Raw genomic sequence first — 19,417 nt, 5'->3', positions numbered from 1 at the left:
AGCATATTCTTTTGAATCTGTAAAACAGCACCTGACATGTAAGTAGAGGCTCAGAAGTTGTTAAATGAATAAATGATGAGTGAGCAAGCAAGCAAGGGAGAGAGGGAGAGCCTGGAGAAGGAAATCAAGCAAACTCATCTTCTAGATGTTCTTCTTAGCTCATGAGGTGGCGTACCCTGATAGAGGGTTTCTTAACGCTGATTAGATGAGGCAAGAATAATGTTAGGATGCTTTTATTTGAAAATACACTCTGAGAATAGAAAGCAGAGTGTTAGATGGAGTGTGTTTGGCACACAGTGGGCCCAGATGTCTACAGGCAAGTTAGACCATTTAGCTTTACGTTGACCGTTCATCCTCCTGATAAGCACTGAGCTCTCGACTCCTTCCCAGGGCAGCCAAGGGGCCTTCCAGCACTGGTTTGTAAATGGCAGCTCATCTCTCTTCAATTGAGCCCGTGTCCAGAATCACAGAATTTAAGTGGGACTTCCGCAGACTCTACAAGGCTAATAATGCTCAATGTCATGTTTAATGTACCGCTCTTAAGATCTGCCTTGTGAGCATATAGGTGCTGCTGCCTTGTACGTCAGCTAGAATTTTAATGTCACAATTCAATATTGAAAATACTTTTTTTCTCAATAACATCAGATATCAGTGCTGCCTATGCTGATTCTTAATGTCAGAGGGATGTCCTTTAAGGACATAGTACTACTTTCCATTAAAAAAAAAAATCTATTTTATAATTAAAGGTAAGATAGGTGTTGGGGAAGAAAATTTTGGCTCTAAGGTATATATGACATGCCCTTGATGACTCAATAAGAAAAATGCAAGAAATGTGAACAGGTGTGAGGCCAGGTTGGCTACCATACCTGATGCAAGAGATGAGAATTTCATTGTCACTTAGAAGTCTTAATGTCAAGCCTAATCTGCTGTGCATCTTGGGCTATGGCTGGACCCCACCCAGGTGGCCACTGTGACCTAAGTGTTCTTCGAGCCCAGTGTGTACAGTCTCCTGCTGGAAGGATTTGTTTGTTTTGATGACCTGGGGGATTTCAGAGCCAACACCAAGAGTATCACCTTTCAAAATTAGGAACAACGTGGGTAATATTTTATAAGGTAATATTCAATATTACGACTTAGATTTCCAGTAAATAAATTCCATGCCTCATGGAAATAACCTCATAAAATGAAGAGTCTGGCAAATGGCTAGTTTTTTTCAACTAGCTCTGTTTCTCTGAAACAAAAGCAAATCTATTTCCCATCTCAAGAAATCAAAGAGTTATTTGTAGTTTATCAAAGCTAGATATTAGGTATATAAGGATCTGTCATATTATGCTATTTACTTCAGTATATGAAAAAAATTTTCCATAATAAAAACTTAACATGTGTCTTATTTGCAGAGTTATTTTATGAAACTGAACGAAGTTTCAGAAAGGCCTAATAATTCCCCTAACCTGAAGTAAACCAATTCTTGAAGTAGAAGGTTAAGAGCTGCCTTCTGCATTGATTCTAATTCTCTGGACTTAGAATAGAATGTGATTGAAACAATCAGCCGTCTTTTGTCCCAGCCCCTGGCTTTCTTGGATCTCTTACTTGAGTAATCCTGATCCTACTTGAGACAGTGTTGAAGAACATGAGGCTTTTCTTGACCTGTGTGGCTCTAGTAAGCCACTGCAATATCAGCTCACCGAGTAGAGTGCATGCTGTGTACCTCCAGGGGACTGGAGGTCTGTCAAACATACTGTCCTCCTCATTATCAATCCTAATTTTATAGGAACATTATATTCTATCCCATAAATGCTGATGATATCACTTGAATCAAACCGCCCTTCAAATGAATTTTCTACTGGGCTGCCAGAAAAGTCTGTACCAGGCACATATCTGGGTGGGAATTCCTTAAAACAAGAAAAAATGTTTCCAGCCCTGCCCATAATACTTCCTCACTGAACAGTATCTCAAATGATTAAGCTACTGCTTCTGTGGCAAGGAGTCAAGCATAGTTTCGCTGACCCAAAAGGCAGTGAAGTCAAAGATGCCACGAGGTCACATGATATTAACATTCTGATACATCAAACAGGGATCAAAACTCAGTTTATGGGTGGTATTGCTTCAGTGCCATCTACGGTGCTATTATTAGTAGGCCAAGAATAATAAAATACTCGTAATATCGCAAAGACCGTTAGGCATGCTGTTTCATCTTTTAACTCTAAGTGTCCTGGAAACTCATTCCATAAATGGGAATTAAAATACAGCACAGTCTGTTTTTTAGCTTGTCCAAATAAGGTCCTGTGTTGGGTAACAAATGCACAGCAGATGACTGTGTGTTAACCTAGGTAGGTTTTTAACCTAAAGCATCAAAAATTTTTCTTGAATGAATTTCATAATATTTTGGTTTTCTCCAGTAATTTAAAATAGCCTTAGATATTTCAAGTAACATTAGAATATTATTGTTCAGAGCGTATTATGAAACACATGATTAGAAAAACCTCTGCCTCTGATTTCACAGCTTCCAGCAACCCCGGCTCTTAAGCATTTTCCTGGGGATGTGGCCTGCGAGGGGCAGGTTGCTGTTTATTTCTCCTGCTATCGACTTCCCATACCTAAAAGGGCATTATTGCTAGGTGTCTCCTAATTTTCCTACGCAGATAATAATTGAATCTAATAGCTTAGACTTGGGCCTGCTAATTTTCATCTAATCAACAGAGGCAGGAAAACATAGTCTGGAATGCTAACTATGTGAATGAAAAATATTTAGTCATTCTTGAAATGATAGGAATGTTTTTCCAACAAGCTTAAATAAACACAATCTCTACTGAGACTGTGTTAAACTTTTTTTGGATAAGAGACAACTCTTAGGCAACCAAACAGAAGTTAATGAAGGTTATTAAGAAACATGCCCGTCAGAAAAGACTCGTGGACTTTAAAAAAGATCTCATTTTCTTTATGGAATAACCATTGACTCAGAAGTAGCAGAATTGGTTTCCTTTTATCTTTTGTCAGTTTGATAGAATTTAACATTTTAACTAATAATCACATTGTCTAGCTTTTCAGAGATTTTCAGCTTTACCTAACCATGACTCTATTAGACCATCTTATTTTAAAATCCTCATCTTCATCTCCTTCCACGGTTTACCTCTGTTCTAGGAAATGGAATGGTCTCAACACACCTGAGACCTGTGTTCTCAACGCAGCACTTTTCATATGAAGCTTGTTTGTTTATACCAATATAAGGTCCAATGATAAAGTAGCGAAATTATTTTTAAATGTACCAAGGTTTACATATCCAAGTGAAGTGTTTTTCCTTTCAAAATAGTTCTCTGGGAAAACTGCGCAGTTCCTGCAGAAATACAATCATTCAGGGCATTTTTGGTACTTCTCTGTTGGAACTGGTATTAGAGCTTGTGGCACATCCTTTTGAATGCCCGTAGCTTCTCAGACCCCTGACTTTAAAGGTTTATCAGACTCTAGGAAATAGTCAGAGTCATTCATGTCTAAGTCTCGTGAAAAAAAGTGGATGATCTAGCTCAGTAAAATCGTTCAGGGGAAGCAGAAAGGGACAGTAAAATAAAGGTACTTTGTCTTCTATGACATAGTAATTTGCTCTGAAAAGCTACTCTAAAAGAGAAGCTTCAAATAGAATTTTAACATGAATAGCATTTTAGCACAAGCATATAGCCTCTGAAAGTGTGCTTTTAGCAATAACAACTTATTTGTAAGTATAACTCCTGGTGTGTTTATTTTTTAAAAAATCAATTCACTTACTACATAGTATTTTTATGACTTTTAGGGGCTAGAAGCATTTATTTAAATGGTCATGTATTACAACATTTTTATGATGTTACAGGTGCTCCATTCATATTTTCAAATAAATTAGACTAAAATAATTTCCCTGTAGAAATAACTCTTTTAAGAGACTTAGTGATTCCTACAAGATTTATTTTTAATATCCTAGCTCTCTAACTCCACTTCTGGTTGTACCATTTTAAACTTCACTGTATGGTCTTAAGTTTATCTTATAAGAACAAAATGATTTCACATTATTTAATATATGAGGGTTAGCTTTAGAGATTGTAACCCAGTGAATTGTTTTAGAGGCCCTCTTTAGAGTATTTCCTGTGCTGTGTCTGATTGTTGAAGATAAAATGTCACTCGGTGTATAAAATGTGTGCTACAGTGTTATTATTAAAAAAAAAAAATCAGGAGTGAAAATGTCTACTAAAGAGTGTCCCTTAGCCATTTGTGGATCTTCCATTAGAGGTAGATCCTGAGGGGGCAGGGAGCTGAATGACATTCATATGTCCTCATCTCCGTCTGGGACTCCTAAATGCTCCCCATAACCATCAGCATGCACTGGGAAGTCTACCAGGGACTCAGCTGTGCCACACCATAGTCCAGGGGACCTACCATCAGTTTATTCTAAACTCAGTAGGTAATCAGTGATCATGAACATTGAGTAACTTTTTGAAATTTGTCAGAAGCATGAAGTGATGGTAATGCCTTGGCATTTTTTTAATTCAAGTTGAATTATTAGCAGTTAGACCAAATTACCATTTGTACCTACAGAATACCTATTTACACATCAAGTGAATTTTACTTTCACACCTGAGAGATTAGCTGGATTTATCACATTTGTTTGAAACAGAGACCAATTCAGGGGTCCAGACCAGAGACCACAAAATGTAATTAATGCTGGTCACCAATCGAAAATAAGATTCAGTACAAGGCTCTGTCTTTTATTTTGCAGTGCCATTGTGAAACACAATCAGGAATCCCCAATAAAGTTCTGAGGCCAACAAGTACTTGGCTCTTGGGGAGTCTTAGAGTCCTGAGCAGTCTAGATTTGACTCTTCACCTTGGCTACTGGAGCAAACCAAGAGCTGTATCTGTGAGCTACGTCCCAACCAGGCAGGACCTCACAGCATGTGCTCTGGGTGCTGACCTCATCCCATTTACTGGCTCCAGTAAATTCTTTTCTTCTAAAAATTTACCTTGGCCTTCATTTCCTCCCTTTTGAAAAAGTATACGTGCATGATATAATTTGAGGCTGCTTTGGATCTGCTTTGGAACCAAGCAAGGTATATTTAATGCTTGTTTGGGTCTTTGGTACTTGCTATTTGCCTATACCTGTGCTTTTATACTGTGAACTTGGCACCATTAGTTTGACCATTGTTAAGAAAACAAGAGATGATATTCTTTTTCACCCTAATTAGAAAGCTGTGGCCCTGCACATCAGTTCACTTTTTAAAAACAATTCAAGGAGTCTCTATTTTATTCAAAATTTTATCTAAAAAATGCTTAGCAATGATAATAAATAGTTTGGGATGGATGGCCATATACCTCATAGATTGAGAGGGATCAGTAAGTTCAGATATTTTCAAGATTATGACTCTTTCATGCTTTCTGGGAACCAAGTTTTAGAAAGATTCCATGGAGATTTTAGGCCAGATTAATTCAGTAGAGATGCTTTACAGTCCTGTGACAGACACTGAGCACATTATTATTTGAGTGAAATGCCCCCAGTATTGTTAAGAAAGTACTGGTTGAACTGTCTCTTACTGTTGACATAAGTCTTATTCGGTCATACATCTGAAACTAGGATTTGTTTATCAAAGACAGCTTTTAGAGATGGGTCTTCTGTCTCCTCTTGCAATTTGAGAGTGGCAAGACCACTGGCAAAGCTACCAAAATATTCCGTATTTTAATGTAATGAGTTTGCCCTCCTCCCCAAAGATCCAGCAAGGCCCCCATCATAAGAGAGGAAGAACGGGGTCAGCCAGGCACACAGAACCATTGTTTCAACTCACACTGGATAAGCTGATTATGAAGAGATTTCTGTTCTCTTCGAGACACCACGGATACAGTCAAATGCGGAACAATGATATCAGACTGCCACTCAGCAAATGTGAAAGGCGCCAGTGGCTGGTCACTAACACGCTCCAAAGCTTACCAGACCATATGAAAGGATGCCATGGACCAACCCACATCCCAGATGCTTTTCATGTTATCATTGGAGATAGAAAAGGATGCTTAGGTTACAATGGACCGGGTTCAGAATGCCAAACCAGTTGTCATACCATTTATCAGCTGAACATTTAAGGCCTGCAAAAGGGCACATAATTCATTTACTCAGCCATCCTCTGAGACCAGTTGTAGCTCCACGCAGGCAGGATAGTCATGACAAGAGTAATTATAGCAACAAGTAATAGCCATGTAACCCCTAGAGTTTATTGTCCCCTCTTTATGATCTTAGTTGAGCCTCACAGTGGTATTGTGAGGTTGGACTAATGTATATTCCCATTTTATAGAAACCCAAAGGGGTTCAGCATCATGTGTAAGACCATGAGAGAATAGAGACTCAAGCTAAATCTCCTGTCTCCAAGTCCATGTCCTTGGCATAGCTTCTCTTTAGACCACCATTGTGAAAAGGGAGAGGATGATGAAAGGAAGTTGGTGAAAAGTACTTGACCATCCTGGCTCAGATATAGAAGCCATTCTTGCTCCTGGCTCTATTCTCAGGTACTGAGACCGTTACTTTTTTTCTGACCTATCTGTGGCCTGGCCTTTGATCCTGTTAGATTTCCTGAGCCTCTCCCTGGCTCAGGAATTTTGACCTTGCTGTTCGACCTCCAGGAAAGCCTATTGTGGCTGTGCAGGGACACAGGCCCTACCCAAGGGCACGCAAGCCACGTTCCCCAGTTGTCTTGGTGCTCATGCTCCCCAGCTGCCCAGCCTCATTCCCATCCAGGCCCTGGGCCCTGACCAGTGGCACTTACATCCCTACTGAGTAAAGTAAATGGGCTCCTCAGCTCCCCCTCCAGGTGCCAGGTGCTGAGATGACATCATCTGTGCACTCTTTCGCATTCAGGAGCCCACTTGTCCCTTTTCTCCTTCTGACTCTTTGCCACTGTTTGTTTTCATCGCAAGGTAAATTTGCTGAGCACTAAGCAAAAGGGCCCATTCTTTTTTTTTTTTTTTAAAGGGCCCATTCTTCATCCCGTGCTTGTTGTATTGCTGAATTGAGTGTGTGCCCAGCTCTTTGCAGGACTATTTTCATAATACTTTATTCGGCACCATCAGTGAATCGAGATAGTCATAGAAGTGAATTCCTCAGAAAATTGAAATTTCAGGGTGTCAGATTTTATGTTAAGAATTTTGAGGGAGACCTACACTGCTTTGTATATTTGTCTGCCTTCTCAAGCCAAAGATACAGATCATAATCGAACCTGTTTCAGGCAGTTGCTTATCATCACTGGGTTTCTCGCTTAGACTGCTTGGATTTGGGGATTTTTGCTCAGTTTTCACTATTATTACAGTGTCAGGTTCACAGCAGCCTTCTGATCTAGCTTGCTGCTCAGGGGAAGCTCATTTATTACCAACTATGTGTAAGGGACTAGCGCAGCAATGAGAATCCTAAAGAACTTACTATCCAGTCCTCCAAAAGGTAGTAAATGAGGGATTCAGCCTGTTAAGGACAATATTGAATGGGAGCCCTTCTTCATCAAAAAAGTGTACCCTGACTTTCGGTGCCCAGGCATCTTTTTTCTTCTTTATTCACTCATTTAGCATAACTGTGGGACAAATACTAGTCTTGGTGCTGAAGTTATAAATTGTGAATAAATCATCATTCCTAATGCAGGGACCGTTCCTCAACCATTTCCTAGAGGGTGTGTTGAGATACCAAAATTCTGAGCACCTGACACACAGTTCAATATAGCTGTTAAAATATGTGTATACACACACATATACAAATGTATTTATGTGACCCATTATTTCTGGTTAAAGATTACCAAGCTCCATCATCTAAGAAAATGAATGATAAAATAATATAAAAATAAAATATAATACTCATATAGAAGATTCAAATTATTCTTGGAATCCAATCTTTTTTTTTTTTTTTTTTTTTGTAAGATCTCTCAAGCTAGATTCTTGGAAAAATATATCCTTTATATAAAAAAAAATTTTGTCTTTTGTGGTCTTTTAATAATAACCTCAGAATCCTACTACTGTCTTTTCCTATTAAATATGAGATTGATAAAAGAAGAAAAATATCTCCAACAGCCAAGTTCCTTGGAAAAAAGCATACAAAGTTAATAAATAGGTCTAAAGTAAACATATGGTCACTTCTCTATCTGACCATAAAATAATACAGATCTTGGGGACATTTTCACACTATTCATTTTAAATAAAGAAACTGCTCTGTGATAAGTACTTTAAAAATTACAAGGATGTAGGTGTTGTTATGAGAAATATATACAAAGGAAAAAAGGATCACTAAGTGTGTAGTGGCTGAAAGAATTTGAGAACTCCAGCTGTAGTTATTTTTCCATGACTTCATGAGACTTTTTGTAAATACACATCCATACCCCCATGGAAATCCCCACCTTCCAGGTTAGGGGGGTTTTGTATCCTCAGTCTCTTTCTTCTTATCATCCACATTAATAGTTTCCCCTCTAACTTCATTTGGGAAAATTTCACCTTTATAGTACTTTTCTTCCCAGGCTATAATTGTGTTGACAATTTGGTGATTTATTGGAATGGTTTTCTGACTAGTTAGGGTCACATTTGAAAAGCCACTGTGGAGGACGCCTGGGTGGCTCAGTGGTTGAAAAGCCACTGTGGTAACAGAATGACATATGAAGACACAGTAAAGCAGATAAGCTATCTCCTTTGGTTCTGTCTTGTCCAACTTTATCTACAGTTTTATGGCCCTGGCCAGCCTCACAGTAACTGGTAGGCTATAGGAGGCCTGATATATTTAGCCTTAGAAAGTTAGAGAAGCTTTAGAATTTTTCCATTCATTAGATATTCACATGGCTTAACGAAGTGCAGCCCTAAATAAATAAACAAACAAATGATTTTTTAAAACTCCTAAGAGAATGAATTAGGACTGAAAAGAGAACAAAATTGTTCATCTTTGTCTCTCACAATCAAATAAGCAGGCTTGTCAGTTTACAGAGAAGAGCCATGTGACGTTATGCAAACCATTATTAAGGTCCAAAAGGAGAGGTAAATACTGTGGGCGCATGAACGTGTATGCATGCACATATTTTCGTTGGAGTCAAGGGTGCTAGTAGATAGCTGCTCCTCACCTCCAGGCCCTCCAGACCTGCCATGCCCCCAGATGGCAGCAGGGTGATGCAGCACTCCCAGAGATAGAAATCTGGAACTAGAGCTAATCCCCCCACCCCCACCACCACCACCCCTTCAGAGGCGGTGTTCCAGACAGACCCAGGAGGGATGGCTCTATATTGTCTTCCACAAGTATTTTTCCAGAAATCGCCCACCCATACTCAAGAACTACTAATGGACTGTCAGCCTTCCCAGGGTTGCTAATCAGAAAGAGTGCTTCACACTTTCCTCAATGGAGATAATTAGTATTATTTGCAGGAGATAAACAGCTCATAGTAATCAAGGTAATGAGAAGAACTGTATGCATTATTTTCAAAACCAGAAGTTCAATGTAGTGATAAAGATTAGACACCAAGTTAAAAGGCTCCATTAACATTTTCATTTAAGCTATAGTTGTTTAAAATGTAAAAACTAGTGATTATATAAATTATTTCAGGAGCAAATTCACATTATTATTACACACTTTAAAATAATTGAAGATCAAAATATATTCTTTTTAGTTCTCTTGTTGTCCCAGATGTGTTGAACTATCTGATATGACAATAGGACTGATATTAAAACTTTAGCATCTTAAAAGGTTAAATTTGAGTTTCAACTTCTTCCCTTTCTTTTTGGAGAATTTTCTATAAAATAACAAAAAGCAAGAAAGTAGAGAGTTTAGATTTAGTTAACCTATTTCTATCTCCTAAATAATCAAATATATGTTATTTTTGTGGCCTAGTGCTGTGGCCTTGGAGTTAAAATACTGATTTTAACTTTGTGCTCCTCATCCAATTAACTGTGACCACAGCACCTTAACATCTCCATTGAGTAGATAAGATTGTTCCTAGGAAATATTTGAACATCAATGTAAAATATTGGTGGTGTTCCTCAGAAACTTAGTTTCTGGGGCTCTCTAAATCTTAAGAAAATATGAATGTTTTCCTGGAAATATTTTTACTAGGAAGGGCTTTGTTGGGCTTTCTAAGATATGAAAAATAGTTATCTCTAAATTTTGAATAAATGTAAAATAAAAAACCATTATGTATTAATGTTACTGCATATTATAATAGGTCTGCTTCCAGAATTTTGTTCTCCTAGGCTTAGGATAAGAATTGGTGGCTGAACATCTGCACTCCTGACACAATTCCAAGGGTTCTTGTAAAAATAGCTCTTCTGGACAGCATAAGGTGCTCAGAGAGTCTTTAAAAATCATTCAGGAAGACAGCAAGCTGAGAACAGCAGTCCCCACTCAGATGCGGGGTAGGAAACAGCAAGCAAACTGGATGTAGATGTAACAAACACCCATTTTTGTTCTTTATTGCTTCTAGGCTCAGAAAATATTTCTAGAATTCTTCTCCACAAAGAAGCTGTTCCAGGGTTCCCTTTAGAAATAGTTGTAGCCAAAGACAATGAATTCCTGCTGTTTCAAGCCTTCTTCCTTTGGAGGACATTAAGGTATTTCTTTAATTCCTCAGCTGATTCAATACAAGATGAGATGGAATTTCAGGCTGATCCTGTAAGCAGAACCTCACTGAACTTCCCCCTCACCAGATACCCACCTTTGTGCAAATATTTGCTCATTCTCCTAAATGAGGAGATCTGAGACCATTTCTCTCCTTTGAAAGGGGCCCACTAACACATCTCTGCCCAGCCAGTTTGAAGGGGGGGACAGTTTTCTTTGCTCCAAGCAACAGGCATTTTGTATACCATGATGCATCATTGTCTCCAAAAGTCTTAGCAGGACCCCTGTTCAACAGATAATACCCAAACCTGCCAAGGGCACAGCATCACCATCATCCTTCTGGAAAGGCATGTACTTTCTGGCCTATCATTTCAGTATTCCATGTAATATAAGAGCATAGAAATGTAGGATTTACATGAGAATCTTCTGGTCTTCAGGCCAAGACTCATCGAGATACTTTCCATATTCAGAACACTGTTGTACAAAGTGTGAGATAGGAACAGTCCCTGACACACAGAGTACTCTAACAAAGCAGCTCACATATGTCACATAAGTCACCAACACTTCCTCCAACTTCTTTGTGTGGATTAGAAACAATCATACTATGATACCATGATTCTAGATTCTTTAAAATTACCTCTTCCCACCCCAAGAACTTCCTTGGATAGAAACTTTGCAAACAGTCTAACTTTTGGTCATTACTCTGTAAGGACTCTAAATGTAACGTTGATCTTAAATGCTCTAATTCAGGATGGTATCAAATGGGTCTCACTTTGGAGTTCATTATTTGGAATAAGAAATTGAATTGCAGTGGTTTTTCTTTCCCAGAACACTGTCCTTATGTTAGTAAGAGCACCACTCCTGAGATTACATGTGAATGTTTTGGACTGAAAGCGAACTCTCAGATTGGTTTATGATAATATCAGCTCTTTTGCTAGATAATTTGTAGTTACATATTCCTGTTGTAATGTTCTTACAGAAATTTAACTGTGATACAGAGAGGGCCTCACAGGGTAGGACACCAGGCCCTAAAATGTTGAGAGAATGATGGAAGGGAATAGAATGTAATGCATGACTTCAGATGAAATGTTAGACAGCTAGTTGTCTACAAATGTGTCTCTTACATGTAGATCACCATTTCCTCCAGTGACCTAGGACAACAGCAGTAAGTACCCACAGAATCATGCGTCACCACAAAAAGCTTTAAAAATTTGTTCCAGTTTATACTTGTAAAGGAAAACAATACTTGTTTCTTAAATGTCATAAAAATGAGAGGACAAGTGTTAAAATGCTTTTTAAAAACATTTAGACTTCTATCTGTATTGGCTATATCACGGTGAGAGTTGTTGTATTCAGCCAACGTATGAGGGGAAATTGAATAGTTCTAGAGTAAATTGACAATTTCCATGAGTAAATGGTTTTGTTGAGTTGTTCTGTGTTTTAACATTAAATGTTGAGCAAGACATAATTTGAAATATATATACTTCCAATTTCTTCCATCTAATGTATCATAATGAAGGAGAAATATAATTTTAAAGGTGCAAAATAATTTTTTTCTTTCTTGCCCTTAACCATATTATCTGGGACTTGGAAGACATCCAGTAAGGCTTGTTTTATCTTAAATATTTGCCAGCACCTAATGAATAGCTCTTCTGTGCATTTTCTTTTAATTTGTTAAACTGAGAAAAAGCTATCACCCTCAATCTTGTAGGAAAACATGCTCAGCGGATCTCCTTTCCTGGAGAAATGTGTGCTTGATGGACATCTATGACTCCCTACCTAGATGATGAAGCTATTTGGATAAGGTGTGGGACGGTTCAAGTCAGTGGCATGGTTCTGATCCTCAGACCATCCCATTTCTTTTTCCTTTTACTTCCTAGCCACAGATCACAATTCTGGTTTCATGCATTAAACATAATAAGTATCAAACAAAGCATATACAGCACAGCACTATTAATTCTCTTCACAAATCATTAAAATTCATTAAAAGTAAAATTTTACACTACCCTATGATTATTATGCATTTCCAGCATCGGTATAATCTGCCCAAATACATTTTTCCATAATGTATTTTCTGAAGGCAAAAGTTTTCTGTGAACTTAAATATCAGTAAGGACTACAAAGCTTTGGTCCACGTAGATATGTTCAAAACACTTCTTTACCCATAAGCCATTCCCTAAAGCACTGAGCATGGAGTTCAGAATCCAGCCCTGGTTTTTGCTCTCAAAACTCTAGAGCATATACCTAACTCCTTTGTCTTTGGGATAATCCATAGTGTAGTTCCTTAAAAGTGATTCAAGTCCTCTGTTCTGTCTTACGTTTGTGGTTAGAATAATGTTGACAAAACATTGTCTGTCTTGTGGCCAAAGGCTGAAATGGAATCAGTATTTTGGGTGACTAATAACAGTAATGATAAAAGAAAAGCTATGTAGGTTCACAAACCAAAGATGTTTACAGTAAATTTTAAGAGAATATCAGAAAGCAGCACAGCTGTATTTAATTCATGGCATCTTAAAACTTGCCTAAACTTAAACTACTTTTTGATGTTTACAGTTACCTGTCAGAGAGGATACGTCAGTGATTTAAAGAAATTAGAAATTTTACAGCGGTGGAAAGTTCACATAAAAATTTCAGGGAGATGTTCTTCAAACTGTGTTGCAATAAAAATAGAGAATGTGCCTATACCCTCTTAATACGTATTTTTACAGGGAGAGTGCTGATCAGAGCATCTCTTGAGTAAGTCATAGTTGCTTGCTACCTGTGAAGGGTTGAATCATTGGCCTCTTTTAGCAGATGGATAAAAATGTAGAACTCTTGATCTTAGCAGTGGCAGTTAAAACACTTATTTTAGTCTCTCTTCCATGGTAACGGGAAATGAAACTGGAGAAAGACAGTGTGAACTAATGGATAGAGTGTTGGACAGGAGGTCAGGAACCTCTGTTCTGTTCTATTCCCAGCCTGCCACTGGGTTGCTATGTAAACTTAGATAAGCCAGTCACCCTCTCTGCACCTCATATTTTCCATTTGTGGAAACATAGGTAGAGACATTCTGTACTTAGCTCCTCACAAAGATATTGTGAGGACCAGCTTACTCTGAAGAAGTTCATAGTATCTTTTGGTTAAAAAGAAGCTACATAAATATGTCAGTGGCCCTATTCCTTTTGAGGACACCCTTCCCACAATCTTACATTATATAAGTTGTCACTTAGCTGCATTGCAAAACAAGGACCATTATGATGGGCTTTGTACTACACAGGTGGCCACGATTGTGACCCTGGAGCCAGAATGCCTGGGCTTGAGTCTTGAGTCCATCACCTACGAACTCTGTGATCTGGAACAAGTGTGCCATCCTAGATTTTCTTATCCATAAAATGGGGGAAATGAGAGCATTTGTCTCCCTGGAGTGTGATGAAGCTTGAAGGCATTCATAAAGAGCAGTATAAACATACAGACCCATAATGCACTTTATGTAAGTGTGCAATTACTTCCCTAGAACAAATCTTCATTATTAGCATGACAGGGTAGGTACACATCACCTTTGGCCTTGGTTTCTTCTATGCTTTTCTTCCCAGAATGGCCACTCACTCTTCCTGCTGACCGGCTGCTTGTGTCTGACTCTGCCACTCCTATAAGCCCTGGGTCCTGAGGATAAGTTCCTAGTCACTATTATATCCATCATATCATCTGTAGTAATTGAAGGGTTGTCCTATAAAAGATAGGAAATACAGATTTCAGAAGAGTTACGAAATGGAAAGATAATTGACAGGTTGGAAGCTGTGTCCTGATTTTCATAGAAAATAAACTCTGAAAACATCAAGAGGAAATAGAAGAATAGTTAACAATTAAATGGAATTAATTTAACCTCTTCTGTCTGCTTTCTATGATGGTGACCATTGGAGAAGTATTATGTGAAGATACCAAAAAAATACAGACAAGCTCAAATGTAAAGAAAAAGAATTCTTGGATTTTCAAAAATCTAAATAAAAATCTTTCTGTTTCAGGGGTTAAAAACATTATGAAAGTATAAAAGTTTAGAGTTTGATAAAAATGATTGATTTTTTTTTGCAACTTACTGTAGTGTGGGATTTCAAAGATTGAATAGCATCTAAGAGGTAATCATATGTTTGATTGATTTTTTTTCTCTTTTTATTATTAGAGCCAACGTACATCACAATTGATCCACCTGCATGTGGGGAGTTATCAAACTGCACGCTGACAGAGAAGGACTGTGTTTATGGTTTCAAACTTGATCACAATGGTTGTCGAACCTGTCAGTGCAAAAACAGTAAGTCTACAGAAGACTACATTTTTTTCTGGGCCTAATATGATACTGTCAAAGCATATTATGTGATTGAATATCTTTTTCATTCCTATTGATGACATTCCTTTAGCAACCTGAAAGAAGAGAAGAAAATTTGTATTTAACACAAACAAATACACAGTCATTTGGGGGCAGAAAGGTGCTCCTTTATTCTCCTTTTCATGTTCACTGTATTCAGATACTACCTGCTGTCCAGCTGCATCATGGGTCTTTGGAGTACGTATCTTTCCAACCACCCAGTTGGCTCTCTCTCTAACACCGTTGCTGGAATCATCCAATGACAATGACAAGGTGGTCACCTGCATAAAGGGTGTCACATACTACATGTGGCAGCCATAATTCTTAGAATGTGCTTCACACTGTTGATCCCAGCTCTCTTCCATGTGGATTCCAATCATGTCTCCAGGCTATGACCTCTGAAACTTTAGATAGAGTAAATTGCATTGCTTCCGGGGGGGTTGGGGTGGGGGGGATGAATTGCTCTTCATGTTTAAAATGACTTTGAATCCCCCTATTCTTCTGCTAGAATAAATATCTTCAGTCATGTCAGCCATTCCACATGTGACATAGTTTTTAGAACTTTCTTGGTCCTTTCCATCTTCCACATACTTAATACGTCACTATCTTTGTGTAAATGTCTGGCCCAGAAACAAATAGAATACTTCAGAATTTGGTCTGATCAGTGCAGTGCTATTGTATGGCCTAAATTCAGATTAGCTCTTTGAGTTTCACATTTTTGGGTAATACTGAGTTCACAAGTAGACAGTACCACTGGGTGCTTTTGCATCAGCTACTGTTAGGTGGTTCTCCATTCATTCTGTATTTGAATATTTTTTTTTAATAATACAAATATAGGGCCAAATTAAGCAAGAAATTATCCTGAGAGGGTTTCTTTTTTTTTTTTTTTTTTAAGATTTTATTTATTCATGAGAGACACAGAGAGAGGCAGAGACACAGGCAGAGGGAGAGGCAGGATTCCTATAGGGAGTCTGATGCGGAACTCGATCCCAGGATCCCAGGATCATGATCTTAGCCAAAGGTAGACACGCTCAACCACTGAGTCACCCAGGTGTTCCTATCTTGAGAGTTTTAAACTATTTCCCAACTACTTGGAATATTTTTGAATCTTGATAATGTGATAAGCATAATTTGCATGTCCTCATCCAAACTGTTAAACTGAAATAAATTGTACAGAACCAAGGACAGATCCCCATTGCACTAAAGACCTACCTGCACAATGACCCTGAACCATAATCCTCACTCCCTCAGTGAAGCTATTCAGCTAACAACATGTCAGCTCCATCTCTACAAGGATGTCTTGAGACACTCCATCTGTGTCTCATCTGAAATGAAAACACATTACATTTGCAGCGCTCTTTTGCTGGAAACCCTATTTTAAGCATAAAATGAAGCTAGTGGGGGCATGGCTTATTCTTCATGAACCTACACTGGCTACTGCTGGTCATTGCTTTCCTTTCTAAAGCTCACAAATCACATGTTTAACCATTTTCTTCATAGAATTTTCAGTTGTGAATGTCAGGCTTGGTTTCTGTAGTTTGAGAATCCTTTGTCCTTTTTGAATTAACATTTGGTGGCCTCCTTTAGTTTTCTGAAATCTCTTTCCATTCTGTCTGATCTCTCAAATATAGACAACCCTTTTATAATAAGCAGGTTCTCTGTGAGCCTCTGGGTATAATTATCCTGGGCTCAGAGGCTTGGAATTACTTAATGTAGGTAGATGCTTACTTTCTGATTTATCAGTTATCTTGGGCTTTATGTCCTCTTAACCTTAATTGTTCAGCACTTTCTTTTATAAGAATACTCTGATGAAGAAGACAGACACAAAATAGAAGTTGAGTAATTCAGTTTTTTTTCAGTTACATATTACCATCACTCTGCCTGCCTAATGGAGTTGGTGCTAAAACAGAGTTTATAAAACTGCTGTTGTGACTTTGATTGTTTCCCTCTTTAAATGTCCTATAAGCTTCCACGCATCGGGGCTGTCCTGGCTTCATACCTCTTGGAAAGCTGACTTCATTAGGGAGCTGGCTTGCCACCCACACGTTTGCTTAACTGGCCAACTTCGGGTTTTTTGACACCAAGATAATTGGTATTATATTCTGAAGAGTTTATATTTTAATACTTCTCAACTGTCTTGAGCTACACATCTTTCTGATCATGGGAGCATACCTAAATTTTTTTCTGAACTTTTTGAAGTCTAAAAATACAGATTTCATTGTGCCTGGTCTCCCCGCCTACCACCTTCACCTGAGCTTTGCTGTTAGGAACTTTTTCACCACATGATTATGCTTATAGAAGACCCCTGGCACTTCACAAGGAACCCTTTGTAGTTAAGTCCAAAGAAACAATTTTCCTTCAGTTGCCATTGAAGCAAGTAAAAAATGGATCACTGACTTTTTGCAAAGTGAGACTATTAGGAAAATTCTGTTCTGCCTTTGTGTTTAATGTTCCTTCTGGCTTTGTATCAGGAACTTGTATGCATACTACCTGTTGGTGCCTCCACTTCAGTAACATGTGGGAAGGGATATGTACAGGAGACAGTTGCATTTTGTGTCAATGTTTTTTTTTTTTACATATAAATCTTTATTGCCTGTTGATTATCTGCAAATTTTATTTGCAGGGATCTCTGGTCTTCTGCCCTCCTCCTTCCTTTCTTATTTTGCCTCATATAGTAGAGCACCTGCTGAGTTCTAGGTACTGTACTAGGTATTCATGCCATAAACATGAATAAAATACAAAATCTCCCCTAAGAAAAAAGTTTCTTGTAACCAGTACACTAATGAAGTATCACCATTTCAAATCAAATTCTGTAATTTACAATTCCTATTTTTTTAAGATTTTATTTATTTATTTGAGTGCAAGAGAGAGAGTGGGAGTGGGATGAGGGGCAGAGGGAGATACAGACTCCCCACTGAACAGGGAGTCTGATGCAAGGCTCAATTCTGGGACTCTGGGATCATGACCTGAATCGAAGGCAGATGCTTAACCAACTGAGCCATCCAGGCACCCCTTACAAGTCCTATTAAAAGGAAGCTTTGGTCCTGTAAAAGAACCCAGGCACATGCTGACACCAGACGATGTAACTGACCCATTTCCCAGGGTCATGCTAGGCACTCAGCAGATGTTGGTTGAGCTGAATTAGCAAGAAGCCATCAGACTTGGGAATGCCATTGGACATCATTCTTGTTTGAGATCCCCTTCTGTGTTCTTGCCATTCTGACCATGTATGCATTTTATCACACTGAGATTCTTGACCTGGGTTAATCTTTTGCCATGTCACTTGCTGCCACCATATACCTAAGTACATAATTAAACACCAAGTAGCATTTGTCAGTTTGTTTGTATCATACAGAAGTCTGGTCATAGAGCATTCTGCTCTCACTCCCATCTGTTAGCAATCCTGACACCTTTGAAAGCCACACCTTTAGAAGGTGAGTAAAGCAAGCTTCCAGATCCTTAGCTGTCAGATCCCTGTCACTGTACATACCTAGCTCTCTTCCTAGGCTCTGGCTGCAGACTAACCTGCATCTAGCTCATTGAGGCAAGTTGCTTTACTACTCTGGACCTCTGTGTCCTCATCTGTAAAGGGCAAATAATAATGCCTAACTAATGGGTTATTCTGAGGACAAAATTAATGAATGCAAAGCTAGCTTTACTAGCTGACATAGGATAATTATTACTCTGTTTACAGAAAATGATAGCTGTTTTATAACACATCCATTTCTGAGTCAGCTCAAGCTGGCTGTTATGGAAAGCCCCCAGCTTCCCCTCCTTTGTTCCAACACAAACCTGCCTCTGGTTCTTCCTGTCCTCCAAGGACCCTCACACAAACAATTTTCCTTTTACCTTTTAATTTTAATCATCAAATATTCCTGTTCTCTTTCACCTGGTTTTAGAAAAAGCAAACCTCCTTGTACTAAAAGATGGCATAAGTATATTCTCTTTCCCATTGCAGCTACTTGATAAGTACTGAGTTTGTCTAAATTTTGCATCCAGCCAGAGCCCATTTCACAAATGCAGTGGCCCTAACCATACATACCTCAGTTTTCTGTTAGGGATTAGACCTTTTTTAAATAGACCACTGGCATCAGGATTTCTTAAAATAAGACCAGTGCCCAATAAATATTTATCCCTGTTTATTGCTTTGTTGTTCATTCTTTTTTCATTTAGCATTTATTGACTGCCTACCATATGCCACAAACTAGGGATATGAAAAAGACAAAAATGGACTTTATCCTCGACTAGCATTGGTAGCATGTCAGTATGCCGTCATGATATTGCAGTAGAACCAAGCATATTCTACACAACCACTTTAAGATTGAAATCAAAACCCAGTGTTGAGGACTCCTTCAAAACCCACATGGAAAGTATAAGACAAAATATTCTTTTGTGTGAACACACTGTAGCTTTGCTATTTTAACCTGTAACAAGTAACATAACACTGCTCAGCAAAGTAATGCATCAAAGGCATACAGAGAATTTAAATTATTCCTGACTCATTTTCT

General features: G+C 38.4%; 1 protein-coding gene across 12 annotated transcripts in view; it reads left to right on the top strand.

The window, feature by feature from the left end:
* CRIM1 (cysteine rich transmembrane BMP regulator 1) overlaps positions 1-19,417 on the top strand; it is a 186,843-nt gene that overhangs the window by 120,408 nt on the left and 47,018 nt on the right. For all 12 annotated transcript variants that reach the window (XM_072767305.1, XM_072767313.1, XM_072767304.1 and 9 more), the window contains one exon: positions 14,727-14,855. In XM_072767305.1, the coding sequence (XP_072623406.1) occupies positions 14,727-14,855 (129 nt within the window). The remainder of the gene's footprint in view (positions 1-14,726; positions 14,856-19,417) is intronic.

This window comes from Vulpes vulpes, chromosome 8 (assembly GCF_048418805.1).
Source record: "Vulpes vulpes isolate BD-2025 chromosome 8, VulVul3, whole genome shotgun sequence".
Lineage (NCBI taxonomy): Eukaryota > Metazoa > Chordata > Mammalia > Carnivora > Canidae > Vulpes > Vulpes vulpes.
This window is presented reverse-complemented; position numbering and strand designations above follow the sequence as displayed.